Source organism: Nilaparvata lugens, chromosome 9, assembly GCF_014356525.2.
Source record: "Nilaparvata lugens isolate BPH chromosome 9, ASM1435652v1, whole genome shotgun sequence".
Taxonomy (NCBI): domain Eukaryota; kingdom Metazoa; phylum Arthropoda; class Insecta; order Hemiptera; family Delphacidae; genus Nilaparvata; species Nilaparvata lugens.
Genome location: NC_052512.1, coordinates 18,505,938 through 18,523,272, shown reverse-complemented (window position 1 = coordinate 18,523,272; position 17,335 = coordinate 18,505,938). Strand labels below are relative to the sequence as shown.

General features: G+C 35.8%; 1 protein-coding gene across 2 annotated transcripts in view; it reads left to right on the top strand.

The window, feature by feature from the left end:
- LOC120353066 overlaps nt 1–17,335 on the top strand; it is an 81,962-nt gene that overhangs the window by 20,158 nt on the left and 44,469 nt on the right. For both annotated transcript variants that reach the window (XM_039435590.1, XM_039435591.1), the window contains exon 3: nt 13,173–13,218. In XM_039435590.1, the coding sequence (XP_039291524.1) occupies nt 13,173–13,218 (46 nt within the window). The remainder of the gene's footprint in view (nt 1–13,172; nt 13,219–17,335) is intronic.

The window sequence follows — 17,335 nt, the reverse complement described above, 5'->3', positions numbered from 1 at the left end:
TATATTCATACTGAACGTCGATGAAGCCAACATCTAACTGCCAAATCCACCCACCTTGACGTCACAAAAGTTTGTTGTGTAGGTGTTTGTGGTGTTTAACTTACATTGTTGTTATTCAATGCATTGTTGTTAGCTTGGTTGTGACGTCAAGGTGGGCGGATTTTGGCAGTTGAATGTTGGCTTCAGAGGCTAGGCTTCCCAGCATGTCTATTCTATAAATGGTCTAAGCTTCATAGCAAGGTCTATAAATACAGGTCATGATACAATCCTGTGATGCATTGCAAAATCACCATTTTATGGGGTCCTAGTTCACCAATTTTCAAATTTATCAGCTGCTATCATTATAGATTGAACAACATGATGTGTTATTTTGTTATATTGTTCAAGGGATATTGCTTGGCTTTGAATTGCAAAATAAATAATTCATTCAGAACAATATTATTGTTCTCACAGAGAAATAGTATTTAGTTTCCAACTAGGAACTGAATTGCGGATGAATTGTACCATGTACACCCTGAGTAGCTTCAGAGGTGTGTGATTGATACCCAGGTGTTGCTCCTGGATGACTTACCTCAGTCGTAATGTGGGCGGGAAAAGGAGGCGAGTCGAAGTTCCTCTTCTTCCTTCTTTGTGCCTCAGCTGGCGTGGACAGCACCTCCTGGTGCTTCTGACGGCGTGAAGGTCACTCTCTACTCTGATGACTCCACTTCAAGGTAATTTTGTATTGGCCTTATGGCCTCAGTTCCGCTCCAGTATAGTAGGAAGAGGGAGGATAGACAGGAGGGAAGGCAGCCAACGGGCCACTGTGCCCCAGGAGGATGAAAGGATAGGGACAGCAACCAATGGGCCTCTGTGCCCTGGGAGGATGAAAGGATAGGGATGGCAGCCAACAGGCCGCTGTGCCCTGGGAGGATGGAAGGATAGGGACAGCAGCCAACGGGCCGCTGTGCCCTGGGAGGATGGAAGGATAGGGACGGCAGCCAACAGGCCGCTGTACCCTGGGAGGATGGATGGATAGGGATGACAGCCAACGGGCCGCTGTGCCCTGGGAGGATGGGTGGAAAGGGATGGCAGCCAATGGGCCGCTGTACCCTGGGAGGATGGATGGATAGGGATGGCAGCCAACTGGCCACTGTGCCCTGGGAGGATGGAAGGATAGGGACAGCAGCCAACGGGCCGCTGTGCCCTGGAGGATAGGTGAAAAGGGATGGCAGCCAACAGGCCACTGTGCCCTGGGAGGATGAGAGGAGAGGGACGTACGGCAGCCAACGGGCCACTGTATCAGGAGAGGAGAACAGGGACGTATGGCAGCCAACAGGCCGCTGTACCAGGACAGGAGGTCAGAGATGTATGGCAGCCAACGGGCTGCTGTACAAGGACAGGAAGGCTGGGAGCGGAATGCTGTGGTCTGGGGCTTGTCCGGCGTTTATATACTATCCCAAAGTGGAGGGGATGGAGTTGTGCTGCCGCCAGAGGTTGTAAGAGTCCTCTCAATGCGTGGAATATAGTGCACCATCGGTACCCTACTTATCACCACGGTCAGCTAGCTTGCTGATAGCCGAGCGTCTTTTCATAATATTTATATTTGTTTAGCAACATTTTCCTGTCACAATTTTACTTTGTGACACCCCACTCCTACTTGGAAGGGGGGGGGGGGATCAGAGCCCTCCATGGCACCACCTTGAAAGGCGTGAGCCATTTAGGCATCACCTTAAGAGGTGTACACCTCTCAGACATCACCTTTAGAGGTGTATGCCACTCGCTATGAGCATCATCTATACCTGGTCCACAGGTACATATTTACATCGTCCATCCTGTACTTGGACTTTTATGTGTGACTTGCCGGCCCATTCATGTTTACCTGGTGTTGTGTTGCGGTAGCACAGCACCAGATCCATATTTTTAGATGGGCTTGGTCTGGGATCCTGTGGGACTATCTCTTTGACAGTGAAAGGGTGTGTTAACTTTCCCACCTCCATGTCAGTCAATTGTGGCATTGAATCTTTCCTTGCCACCTTTCTATTTGTTGGGCGTGGCGGGAGTGTTGTATTGTCTTCACAGAATGATTTCCTACCTTGGGCTATCCTCTTTGTGTTGACTGTGATGCTAACATCTGACTTGCCATGAGATGGAATTTGTTCCATCTTAACTTCCACAACTTTCTCAATGTTCAAACTCTTTGCTCTGACAGTTGGAGCATAAATCGTGGCCTGTCGTTCAGAGTTGTCATTCCATCTCAGTGATCAACTATGTCATCCCTGGATTCTGGTCTCGGAATATATGACAACTGTGCCTCTTTATCAATCAAGGCATTGGGTTCGACTCTGTTCAAACCATCCTGCTTGAACATTCTTCTGTTCCGACTCTTGTTGTCCGGAGATTTGGAGTCTACAGCCGCTATTGTTGGGACTGATGTTCTCTCAGTCCTCAATAAGAGCAATCGTGACATAATTCGCTGACTTGAAGGATTCAATTTGGGAGGATCCCAAAATTAGGAGGATCCCAATTTAGGATCCCACTCCACCTCTCTCGTGAATGTGTGAATATTCACTTTGTTATCACGCATAAATTCCATGCCTAATAGCAACTCTTGTCCAAGTCCTTCCATTATAGATGCCGCTAGTGGAACTGTGATTTGTTCTATAGTTACATTAGTTGTCAGCTTCCCATTTAATGGGGTAGATCGTCCATCAGCTAATATCGCGTGGTGATGAGTTGGTATCTTCCTTATCATCCCTATTTTTTGGAGAACTTCATCAAGCTCATTACTCATATAATTAGCTTTAGCGCCAGTATCCAGCAATGCCCGACACTTTTTACCACCGATTGTCACAGTAATGAATAGTCTGTTGTCCCTTGATGACTCTTCAATCACAGGAATCCTGTGTGCTGTTTGCATCACTGCTGTCTTATTTGGAGTTTTATTCTCCTTCTGCATATCACAGACACATTTCAGTGCTCTCTTTCCGCGCCTTTTACATGGTGGGATATCAGGACAGTGTGATCTCTAGTGCCCCGGTCTCTTGTATTGCCCACACATGGGTTCAGACTCACTAAGAGATGGTCTGTTACTAGTAGAGGCTATAACTGTCTCAACCTTGAGCCTTGTAATCTTTTTCGTGTCTTCAGGCATGTGAACTCTCAAATTCTGTCTATTCTGTTTCTCCTCTGCTTTGATTTGTTCATACTCCTTCGCGAATTTTTCCAATTCGTGAATACTATGAACATCTGATTGCCGAATATACAATTTGTATCGTGGGAGGAGATTCTTATACACTCTCTGTAATTTATTTTCGTCTGTGGAACCTCCTCGACGCCTCATGAGTGTCAGTAAATCTTTGAGAAATTCGTCAAATGACTCACCTTCCTTTTGCTTCCTTGTCTGGATTAGATTTTCCAGGTCTTCGTCATAGGTTAATGGATAGTAGTGTGTATGTGTGTATGTCTGTGAACACGATAACTCCATTCCTAATCAACCGATTGACTTGAAATTTTAAACTTAACGTCCTTATACCATGAGGATCCGACTATAAGAAATTCAATAAAATTCAATTCAAAATGGCGGATAATTAGTGAAAAACCATGTTTTTCACGGTTTTCTTGAAAACGGCTCTAATGGTTATCAAATTTATACCATGGATAGCTATTTATAAGCCCTATTAACTGACATGAGTCTCAATTCTAGGAAAATTGCAGGAGCTCCATAATTTTCTTGAGAAAAATGGCGGATAATTACTAAAAAACCATGTTTTTCACGATTTTCTCGAAAACGGCTCTAACGATTTTCTTCAAATTTATACCATGGATAGCTATTCATAAGCCTTATCAACTGACATGAATCACTTCTCTGGAAAAATTGCAGGAGCTCCGTAATATTCTTGAGAAAAATGGCAGATAATGACTAAAAAAAACATGTTTTTCATGATTTTCTCAAATATGACTTGACCAATTTTTTTCAAAATCATACACTGTATAGTAATTTATCATCTCTATCAATTGGCATGAGTCTCCTTCCTGAGAAACTAATGGGGGGTCCATCCCATCCTTGAGAAATGGACTTTGTAACCTCCTTCTTGTGCATGAGGTGGGTAGGTAGAGCAGTTCATGAAAAGAACACATAGTCAATATATTTCATCTGTAGAACAGCTGTTTTTACGAATTTTAGAAAAATCATCGAATTTCACAATATTTACCCAAAGGAAAAAGTACTCTGAAAACATTTATATACACATATACAGAAGTCTGATTGTAGTTTCAAATATGTTGCCACCAATCGTCATTATGTTATTCCCCTAAATTTTCTTCGTTTAAGAATGGGGTTCACAGTTCAATGAGCAAGGAAAGTTGTGTGAGAGTACCACATCAGATTTTTTTAAGTGGATACTCTCAGTAGTATAACTTTATTACAATCAAGTGAAATATCTGAAACTGTGCAAATTCCATACTCATTCCTTACAGCTTATACACAATATTGTGTCAGAGTTTTCATTATTTGAAAACTTTTATATATGAATGTACAGTGAACCATATCAAAAGTCCCTCTTAAATTCAAACACAATGTAAAATAGCCACGTTCCTTCAAATTGTAGAAAGTTGTAGCTTACCTCCCGTAATTTTTCTGTAAATATCAAGGGAGAGGTACGAGGTTTTTGAATAATTGTTATGTTTTTGAGTGATAACATGTTGTAACGTATCAAAATCTGATGGGTAAATAAAATCCCTATTTGAAAGAAATTTATAGGTCTAAAGTGGAATAATAGTCTAGTATCGCCAAATGTGATAACGTTTTTAAAGATTAGATAATATCAGGTATCATGGCTAAATTTAGAACAGCCGAATTGAAATAGAAATAATTTGCCACTTATATAATATTATATAAAGTATTGAAAATTTTAGGATAGGCATAAAATATCTATTGATCGGCGACATAATGATGGATTGAGTCGCATAACGTAAAATCTAGCCAGACACCTTGGCAGAAATTTATTGTAACTAAATTGTATGCAACTAGAGGAACTAAAAAAGCACATGGCTAATTGTTATAAAGTGAGAAACAACCTATAAACATCAGAAAATTGTATTGCATGTGAAAAATGTACTAAAAACCCAAAATAAAGATAAATTAATGTATTAAGGAAGTAGGAGGTTTGTAGGTGCATGTATACTGTAACAAATTTGCATGAACCAATCAAATGGTAGCAATCGATGGGCGGTAATAGTGAGCCGATTCAAATGTATTTGTATATATTTCTATAAATGATAAGAGTTTATGAATTATTGTTGTTCAGTTTATGTATTGGATATGGCCCGAAGACAGATAAAATATCCAATGGGTGACATAAGTAATAATTTAATAGATTGGCACGAACTTTTTGAGCCTTGAATGGCGTAGTAATGAATTATTTAAATTTTATGTAAATTTGCAAGTCGGAAATGAAAATTGTGAAAAGAAAAGTAGAACTTGCCCACTTGCCTGCCAACCACTACCATGGAATGTCACCAAAATTTATAGAGCACAATATCTTTTACTGTACATTTCTAATGACTTAAAGTTTAATTAAATTATTAATTTTCCATAAGACATATAGTAAAGCAAAAGTCATTCAAATATTTTTTTAACCCCTTGGAACAACTTCGGCCACCAATAATCCAGGACCACCAGGAATTTGGATCGCCATCAGCAACTTATAAAAAATCCAACACGTGAGTGATAAATAGTTGAAATAAGAATAGGGCGCCCTCAGTGCTTCGAGTGAAATAAGAAATAAAAGCTAGCTCATCGGAAAGGTTTTAAATATTGAGAAATTAATAAAAATACTTGCGCAAGTCTTAAAATGGTATAAGAAATATTTTATTGAATAGGAATGAGTCAATTTATATATCAAGGGATACACCAATTAAAAGAATATTAAGTTCTAAGCTAGTAAGACTAATGTTCACATGATCATTGATTTTATAATATAATTTGTAATAATATAATGTAGCTCTGGTTCTTTGGATAAATTGATTTATCTATTTCCATCAGGTGCCGAATCTTGCACCCTGAGATATATATATATTTATTGGAAATTATAAAAAATGATATATTTATAATTATTGATTCATCAATTTATCATTCTCTGATTTAAGAAAATATATATAAAGGGAGATTACCTAAATCGACAAGCAACAGCAAGTCGATACTAAGCTACATGCAAATAAATACATACTATCAATGAATCAAAAAGCACATGGTAAAGTTTCGTGCTATAGAACTGAAAAATAGTACTGATCTGTGATATTTTATTTGATTTCGTTCTTGTTTCATTGTATATTTTGTTGCTCTATATATTTTCTATATTGACCTGATCTTCTAAAATTATTCATTTAATATATGTATCAAATTTTCTATTATGTACCATTCATTTTTATTCCCCAATACCATAGAGTATAAATCTTATATATATATATATATTTGTTAATAATCAGTATTAAACTATTACGAAAGCTCCTGTATGAGCATACTAAGATTTTTAATGAAATTATATCCTAGAAAACCACGACCAGATTTTATAGTTATTGATTCTCATGCTCTACCGATTGACGCCAAGCAAGAGGCAAAGCGTTATTCCATCAAAAATAACGTTACAATGTGTGGTGTGGAGAGTGCAGAGAACTATTCAATCCATATAGATCTCATATAGTCCACATTATTCGATCAGATTGGTTTCATGACAGTATAGTTTTTATGTTAAGAAGATGTGAATGGAGAAAATCCAAAAAGGGAATAGTGATTGCATCTTGAACAAGTGGAATAGTAGGCAGCAGTAGTAGCTCATAAAATTGACTAATAATTGAAAAAAAAACAATGAACATAGAAAAGAGAGGAATATTAAATTAGAATTCCACTTTTACTTTCCGAAAAAAGTAAGTTAGTGAACCCTGTAAATATTAGATCCAAGGGGAAATGAGTAAAAATATATTATTTATCATACCTATGTTGAAATAAATTATTTTCTAACATCAATCATATTATTTTGTAATTATAAACTTCACTATAGTACTATTTTATGATTTTTTTTTTAGATGAGATAAAAATAATTGACTCCTGGATAACTCTGAAATGTCACGTCTATTGTCATTCTCATTAACTTCTGATATACTTTGCATAGATGGGGCGGAATTCCTGGAATTTTTACAGATTGATATGAACATTTCTGTGTGTGATGATTGCAATACTTCATTATCAGCAATTCAAGTGCCACAATATAACACATGCAAAAATCTGGTGTGGTGCACTCACACAACTTTCCTTGCCGTTATAAAAATTTATCACTTGACACTAGTGTTCACGTGCGTAAAAGTGTACTATTCAAAGATTCAAGACAGCTGGTGACAAGACAATAACACTGGAGACACACGAAGTCTGCTATCTCTTCATAGTGGATGATTCAATAGAATCAACAGTTGCCAACAGTTTTCAATTGAAATGATAACATTTTCTTGAATTTCGAGCTTATTTTGAATTTTAGGTGGAAATGTTACTGAACATTAATTGTAGAGATTTTCATGCTCAAACTTTTCCATTCAGAATTTTTTGTTTAAATTGTATCTGAAGCCTGATACTTGAGAATCTAAAATCAAACTTTGCATAGATGGGGCGGAGCTCCTGGAATTGTGGCAGTTGATAGAGCTTATCAATGACTATTTCATTTTTTATGCACATTCATACAGATTTTCATGCTCAATCTTCTCCACTTGGAATTTTCTTGTTCATATTGTATCTAAAGCCTGATAATTGGGATTCTAAAAGCAAACTTTGGATAGATGGGGTGGAGCTCCTGAAATTTTTACAGATATGAGCTTTGTGGCAGTTTATAGACCTTATCAATGACTATTTTAGGTATAAATTTAATCAAAATCGTTGGAGCTGTTTTTGAGAAAATCGCGAGAAACCCTGTTTTTGACAACATTTTCGCCATTTTAACTGCCATCTTGAATTGCATTTGAACGAAATTGTTCGTGTCGGATCCATATATTGTAAGGACCATAAGTTCCAAATTTCAATTCATTCCGTTTATCGGGAGATGAGATATCGTGTACACAGATGCACATACACTCATACACACACACACATACAGACCAATACCCAAAAACCACGTTTTTGATCTCGGGGGACCTAGAAACATATAGAAATTTAGAAATTGGGGTACCTAATTTATTTCAGAGAGCAATACTTTCCTTACTTATGGTAATAGGGCAAGGAAAGTAAAAAGTTGATGGATTATCAGATGCTTCTACCTTTAATTACCTATTTTTCACATTCAATGGTAACTGTGGGAAAAATTTCATGTGAAATACGTGCGCAAAGGTTATTCTTTGCTGCACTCGAGAAACCATCATTCCGCACTCGCCTACGGCTCGTGTGTAAAAGTTTCTTCTGGTGCAGCAAAGTGTCATTTTGCGCACTAGTTGCACAAATAACTATTTATTTCGAATATGATTATTATTTTCGATTGATTATGAATGATTTTTACCTTTAAAACCCTCAAGGCTTCTTCATCTTTAAGGTCATGTTTATATTTTACAGTTATAATTATTAGCCTATTTAACGAAAATCATAAATAAATGCTGTAAATTACCCCCGAAGACTTCCTGCTACTGCAGACATTGACAACAGGGTTAACAGCTTTATGGAAATTCAATGAGAACTACTATCCAAAAATTGCTATCCTAATTTTTGGATAGTAGTTTTCATTGAATTTCCATCTAGCTGTTAACCCTGTTGTCAATGTCTGCAGTAGCAGAAGTCTTCGGGGTGATTCACAGCATTTATTTAGGATTTTCATTAAATATTAATTATATATTAATTAGCATTTGAATAAATGCATTCTCTATTTTTTAATTCCATCTGTATTTCAGTTGGCTATAAGTCAGCTTATGAATTTCAGGGATGAGATATTTTGATTTTCCACAGACGACGCTCACTCACTTCCATTATCCACAGACGACGAAAGTCTCAGCTGTTTTCCAAGGATGAATTATCCTTTTTATGTCGTTCAGCAAGTTTTCGTAGGGATGAGACCTAGTGCAATCGAATTTTCATATACGCCTATACTTACGCCTACTACCTATTATTGCAAATTTTATCAAAATCGTTACAACCATTTTCGAAATTCGTTGGACATAAATATATACCCATATAACCATATAGCTACTGTGATGAATCTTTCAAATAGATCTCATGAGAAGAGAGAAAATTGTGATTACCTTTTAAAATGAAAGAATTTGCTAAAGGAATAGTTAGCGACCGAGCGATAAAGCTTACTTATCAGTAACTGTATATTAGATAAGAGTACCGTTCTGTACTGAATATTTTCTAGAAAATTATTCAATAAAATTATAATTATTTTGCAAATAAAGCACAAATTGTTTATGAATTGATCATTGATTTTGAGGTTACACTTTGTTTACTATCGATCAGATGTTTTTAAAACAGTTCGAACGCAGCTGACTAATTCAAAGTATTGTCAAATGTCATGCTGGCTTCACATAAGATATAATACCATCTCTAAAAATTATAAAACTATCAATAAAGGACCAAGAATTTCAAATAAAAAAAAATAAAATGTATGTATTATTGTTGAAATTATTTATTATTTAAGAAATTATATTATATGTCAGGTCTTATTGTAACTAAATAGGTCATAGCATGAAATTATATTATTGATAAAACGGCAGAAATTAATTATAACAGTCTCAAACCTAATAAAAATTGTACAAGAATATTAATTTATTAATGATTCAATTCAACTGAACCACATGGTAATTAAATATCTTTGGCAAGCCTAAGCCAATCATAGTGCATAGAAATAGCACCAAGAAGGTGATCGTTTGAAAGCAACACATGTTAATCTGTTATCAGACAACAACCCTGCCTTATCATTTACGCTAGCACATGTACATTGTATGAGAGAAACTATGTCTAGAAGATTAAGCAGTTTTAAGAATTACATAAATTAAATTATTATTGTACTTAAAGGAATTGTATTCTACTGCTTGCCACTGACGTCATGTTTACGTCACAAGCGTTCTACCAATGGCAAATTTTTATGCAAATTATTACATCGAGATTCTGAGAAGCAAGGTCTAGCCAAGAAGCTTAGAGAAAAGACAGCACTTCCCTTTTGAAATCCTCACCGTGCAGATCTCTTTTTATAGTTACCAAGACCTATTTGTGAAAGTTTCTTGTTCGATTTTAAATGTTCTATTTGTGAGCCGATATTTTAGGCCAATTTATTTGTTATTTGTAAATTTCTGTTTTCCTCAATCGATAAATTTAGAAGCTTAAAGTAAATTATCCCATAATTAATTCGGTGAAGGAAATATTAAATTAAAATTCCCCACGTGCTGAAACCGAAGCCTGGATTGCCGCCGATCAAACGATTTTTGATCTAAAGAAGAAAAACCACGACCGCCAAGGAAATTCACGTGAGTTATAAGTTTTAAAAGGGGCCCCAATCTACGCTTCGAAAATATTTCAGTGCAGAAAAGTATAAAATTTTCTTCGTTAAATTATCGGCCACGCCGACAAGCGCTTTTAGCATTTAAGAGCATAGAATTTATTCATGTAAAATTTCTAAGAATTTGTAGTTGATTAACTATCCTCCGCTGCCAGAACCACGACCCCGAGCAATTTTAAAATATTTTTTATAATTCATTTTTCACTATTTTTTTCAAACTGTTAAATTTTATCAATTGTAAAATTCTGTTGAATCACGCATGGTATCATGCAAGCACAAGAAAATTTTTAACTATTCTATTAATGCTAAATTATTATCAACCTGTAAATCAAATTCATAATCTGCACTGTATGATTACATATTTTATTGTAATATATTTCAGTTTTGTTAATTCGCTTTCTGAGTTCGATTATTTCTTAAGCCTGTCAATTATTGTGTCTGATACGTTCTATATCATCAAGAACCGATCGAATACGATCATTGGGATAATTGAATCAAGCTGGATATTGGAACAGGTCTAAGTGGATGTAGCGAGTGGGGTCAGATCGAGATATTTATTCTTTGTCCTTACCTGCTCATATATCAGCTTTTATCTGTTACCTACCTCGACTTAGGAGCGAACACATCAATTGTACAGCAGTGGCAGCCATAGATCATATAAATTCCTACAATAGAGCTTAAAACCCGACAAGACTCTGTTCTCGAAATATATTCTGAACGATACTTGGTTCAAATACCGTATTTTTAATCCTTCAGAACTTATTAGAGACGCAGTCCCGTAAATTAGCTACATCGGGATTTTTGCTCGACCTGTATGATTTTGTATGCTCATTCTTCACAGGTAATAATTTTAAGGTATCCGTATTCAGTGTTTAGCGTCCGCTACACTACTTATAAAAATTTCATCATTATACAATCTGTCATTAGAAGAATCAAGGGTGAGCGAGTGTTTAGGCCTCCCGCGATTCCGACAATTGTATGAATCTTGTAGTGAATCAATCAGTCTGGTATTCACTCAGCGTCCACACACGCATTGCAAAATTTATAGCCGCTACACCATTGACTCAGTACAAGATTCACTCTACATGTGTGAAGCCGTTAAAAAACGCACCACATGATTTGCCGGCCCAACGTGAGGCATTTAGATTCAGCACTACATGATTTGGCAAATCTCTCTACATATGTGAGGCGAGTCAAAAACGCACCACACTACATAACCAAATAACCATATAAATAGATATACAGGGTGATTCTTAACTATGGTAAAATAATTTCATATGTGATAGTAAAGGTAAAAATAAGAAAAAAAGTTCTTAGAAACAAAGTTCCAAAACAGCTGATTCATTTTGATTTAAATAAAATATTCAAAAGAAATTATCAGTTGAAAATTATTTTCAGAAATATTTAGCTCATTGTTGAACAAAACAAACTGTAAGTTGGGCCTACTGTAACCGCGCTGTGTTTTTTGTTCAATCTATTAACCAGTTATTTGAAACCATTTCACTTTGCTTTTGTGTTAAGTGTTAACTTTTAAAAAAATAGCAGGTAATTTTAGACATTATACATACTCCGAATTAGCTGACATGCGTTTAATGTATGGAGTGGGACACTGTAATAGTACTGAAGCAAGACGTTTGTATCAAGAGAACTTTCCTAACCGAGTATGTCCAAGTTCAAGGTTTTTTGCCACTATTCATCAATGTCTGTCTGAAACAGGTTCTTTGATATTCAAAGAGCACATTTATGCAGGCACACCCCGTTCTACTATGACTGTTGAGTTAGAAGAACAAGTTCTTAATGAAATTTATGAACATCCAGAGAAGAGCACGAGAGATTTTCTTATTTTAAACAAAATGAATCAGCTGTTTTGGAACAGCTGTTATTAGAATCTATGTTTTATTTGCAATCAGCTACAACCTATGAGTTATTAGTTCTCTCCTCATAAAACAGCAAATTTTTGTGGTGTAATGTACTACATAAGAATACATTTTATTCAACTTTTATTCAAATTTAGTTCACACAGCTTACATGATTCTTCTCAGAATTAAATTCTCTACTATTTTTATTGTGAAGAATTATTTGTTTACTGGTCATTAAAGAAAGTTATTGAGCATCAAACGTAGAAGTCTTGTTCTTCTACTTAGATTTTTGGCATATTTCAACTTTTTTCTCAAAACTACTCACACTGCAGCTTCCAGACAGGTTTTATTGAATTTTTCAGATATTTTTCCATATGAATCCTCCATAAGTTTATCAAAAACTAGTTCCCAAACAATTCAGCATCGGTGTATTTCACCAGAGGAACTGAATTCCGGGCGAAATCTTTCACTCTTTATAGCTCGCTAATGAAGCGTTCATGGATATATGTTTATAAGAACTTTCATTCTTTTTTTACCCCTTCTATAACGTATCAAATTATTTAACCATGATTAAGAATCACTCTGTGTATATAGACGTTGCTCGCTTAATATAATAGGATAACAACTATTTTCAAATGTTCAATCTATTTCAAAAATCATTTAAATATCCGAAACTAGTTGATATTGTATTTATATAAAACAGTTGGTTGAAAAAAGGTGCTATGAGATTATTTTTTTCAACTTATGAAGGTATATTACAATAATATTGATAGTGATAATAATTGCAGAAACTGAACCTCATATTTTTCAGATCGGACTTCCACCAAGAAGAACAAATCTAATCTATGTTGCAGCTGGTGAGTTTTGAATTATTTCCATGAATAACTACAGCGGTTCTATATACCTACACCTTTTCCAATTATTGTATTCGAGAATGTATCAATTATATAGTCATTTGTATTTGTGAATGTGTCAGATGTAAATGAGAACTGTCATTCAATTTTATTTGAGAGTTATCACTTGTAGTTCGAAATAGCCTAGTAAATTTTGTAGGCTAGGTGAAAAAGTATCATTTCAATTCGGTATAATGTGATTTTAAATTAAGAAGATGTAGGCCTAGTTGTATGCACATTATGCACAGTGTTAAAACTGTTAAACTGTGCAATCTTAAATTCTATATGTTTAGTACAATTTTGCAGATGATTAACACTTTGGTTTTAGTATCAGCTGAGCAGTCGAGCAGTAAGCAGTGTCTAGTTGTTAATCTTATCTTCCCGATAGCTAGAAAATGGATTTCCAATTGGAATCGTTTGTGCTGCTAAAATATAACCTAAAAAGTGAATTTTCGTATTGTGGATTGTTGATTTTATTACTACTGATGAATTTAAATTGTCCGTAATAAAGTTAAAATCACGTGTTGGCGCGTCCTAAGTGACTTTTGCAATACGTGGAGTGAATCGTAACTGTAAGTGGAGTAATTTTGTTTTCTTTTGTTCAGGTACTCTGAATACATTTATTTTTGTTTGTCAGTCAAGTTGAACAATGTTTTTGTGTGGAAATTGTCAGCAAACTGTTAATAGAGCCCATAAGGACAAAGTAGAGTGCAAAAAATGTAAAACATCATGTAAATCTGATTCAGGTTGCTATGATTGTTGCTTCTGGTTGCTATGTAAATCTGAATCAGATTGCTATGATTGTTGCTTCTGGTTGCTATGTAAATCTGATTCGTCTCCTGTTGTAACTGTGAATGTGCTTGATGATTTGCTTTCTCAGCTTAAGACTGAAATTTTGGAGGGTCAGAAGAAGTGTTTCAATGATCGTTGGAGTGCAGTTAAGGAGTGTAATAAAGAACTGTCCGGTTTTAGTGGATTGTTGACCAAGCATGACGAAGAAGTCAAAGCACATGCTACAGACATCAAAAAACTGGAAGCAGAAAATGTTGCCTTAAATTCGAAAATCTCGGCTCTTGATGCGCGTATTGATGCGATGGAACAATACTCGCGCCGTAATATGGTCGAGATATTTGGTATTCCGGAATCGCAAAATGAAAACGTTAATGAACTGATTCTCAAGGTTTGTCGCGAGCTTGGCGTTCATTTTGGTCCAGAAGTAATGAGCTCTGCTCATTGCCTGCGGAAATTCGGGAACCAAACGTCAGCGGTCATTATAGTCCAATTCGTGAGGAGGAAATGCGTCGATGATGTTCTCAGAATGTGGCGGGAGAAGCGGTACCTGACGGCGCAGCAGATCGGCTTCCCCAAAGACGACAGCCTCATATACGTTGGTATGCCAACCTGGCATTGTCACCCAATCGTCGAAGGCTGCTGGCAGAAGCTAAACACACACACACACACACACACAACACACACACACACAACACACACACACACAACACACACACACACACACCACACACACACACACACACACACAACACACACACACACAACACACACACACACACACACAACACACACACACACAACACACACACACACACACACACACAACACACACACACACAACACACACACACACACACACAACACACACACACACACACACCACACACACACACACAACACACACACACACAACACACACACACACACCACACACACACACACACAACACACACACACACACACACACAACACACACACACACAACACACACACACACAACACACACACACACACACACAACACACACACACACAACACACACACACACACACACACACACACACACACACACACACACACACACACACACACACACACACACACACACACACACACACACACACAACACACACACACACACACACAAACACACACACACACACACACACACACACACACACACACACACACACACACACACTTACACAAAACTTAAAACTATGTACGGAGTGGTTGCTGTTTTTTTCATATTTAGTTCAATTTTATTCATAGTTAACGTTTCGTTTTTTTTTCAAAGTGCTGATGTAATTATACCATAAATGAATGCGTTTTGAAGAAAGATACAGTGATTGAAATTTGATACTGTCTTACTGTTTACGCATACCGGACGGGATTTGTGAGTTCAATGATCTTTGATTGTTGCAGTGTTCATGTCGTGTAATGTGTAAATTATACTAAATTTAGACCTATATTAATTTAGTAAAAAAATCATTCGGGTTGTCTAGTTGTAAAATGAATTTCTTGATTTCTTTTCTAAATAACTGACGTGACGTTATTTTCCTTGTTGTTACTGGAAGTGAATTGAATATTTTTATAGCTATGTATTTGAAGTGTCGTCTGGAATGTTCTAATCTTGGTTTTGGGAGGTTAATGTCCTGTGAATTCCTGAGGTTTATTCTTTCTCTCATCTGTTGAATATCGAAATTATTTTCAGCTAAATCCAGCAATGCTTTGAATAGAAAAGAATGTCTCACTGATAATATTGACAGTTCTCTGAAGAGCATCATTGAACTATATTGTTTAGGTTTATTACAAATTATTTTTAATATATGTTTCTGACCAGTAATCACAGGTTTAATATGAACATTGTATGCACTCCCATAGCATATTATTCCATAATTTATTCTAGAACCAATAATTGCATGGTATAATTGTAACAATACTTCTTTTGGACATAACTGTCTGAGGTAATAGAACTTCCTTATGTATACAAATAACTCATTTTTTATCTTCTGTACATGATCTGACCAAGTGAGCCTACTATCCAATATGAGGCCCAGATATTTAACTGTACGTGCTTGTTTTATAGTTTCACAGTTACACAATAAATTATTCACCTGTTGCGCACAATCTAATTTATGGAAGTAAATACTAGTTAACTCCTGATCCGTGTTTTGAAGATTAAATTGTATTATATTAGATTTGTCTGTGTTGATAGTTAATTTATTTTCGCAAAACCACCACCTAAGGTGCTTAAGATCCATTTCTAATTTATTTTTAAGTTCTTGATTTGTTTTGGCCGAATAAAATATAACTGTATCGTCTGCAAAAGATGTAATCTTTCCCTGTAAGTCACCATCCGTCAAATCGTTAATAAAGACCAGGAATAAAGTACTTGATAACACTGATCCTTGAGGAATACCTATGGTAATGTCCCCGGGTTCACTCAACGTATCGTTAATTCTGACCCTTTGACTCCTATTAGATAGGTAGCATCTTAACCAATCATTGGCAATTCCTCTTACTCCTGATAAATCAAGTTTTTTTAGAAGCATGTTTTTATCAATTGCATCATATGCTTTAGATATATCAAGAAACAGAGCTGCACACTTATTATTAACACTAAAACTGTCATTTATTTTTGAAATGAGATTTTTAATTGCCGCTTCTGTACTTCTTCCTTCACGGAAACCATATTGGTTATCACTAAAAAAGTTATTATTTTTATAAAAGTTTTCAAGTCTAATCTTGAATATTTTTTCTAAAATCTTGGAAAAAACCGGTAAAAGTGAAATTGGGCGGAACTGATCTATGTTTTTACAATTTGGCTTTTTAGGAATAGGTATAACTACGCTGTGTTTGAACATGCTTGGGAATTTTCCTTTGGCAATACTTAGGTTAATTAGATCGGTTAATTTGTTCAAATAATTCATGTAAGTTTTTTTAATCATGCTTGTGCTTATCCCATCTACACCTGGCGAAGATTTATTTTTCAATTTTCTTATTGTACTTGCTACTTCCTCCGGATTTGTAGGGTGGAGAAAAATTGAATTTGTTGGAGAATTGTATGGAAACCTTATTTTTGATATTCTAGCAGACTCTTCCCTAGTTTGCAATGTGGTTTGTTCTAATTCATCATTCATTTTATTCACAACATTTAGAAAATAAGAATTAAACGAATTAGAAATTTTATTACTATCATGTATGCTATTTCCCTGCTCATCAACAATCAGTTTTAGTGGTTCTTTATTTTTTTTCAATCCTATTAACGCGTCAATTGTTTTCCACG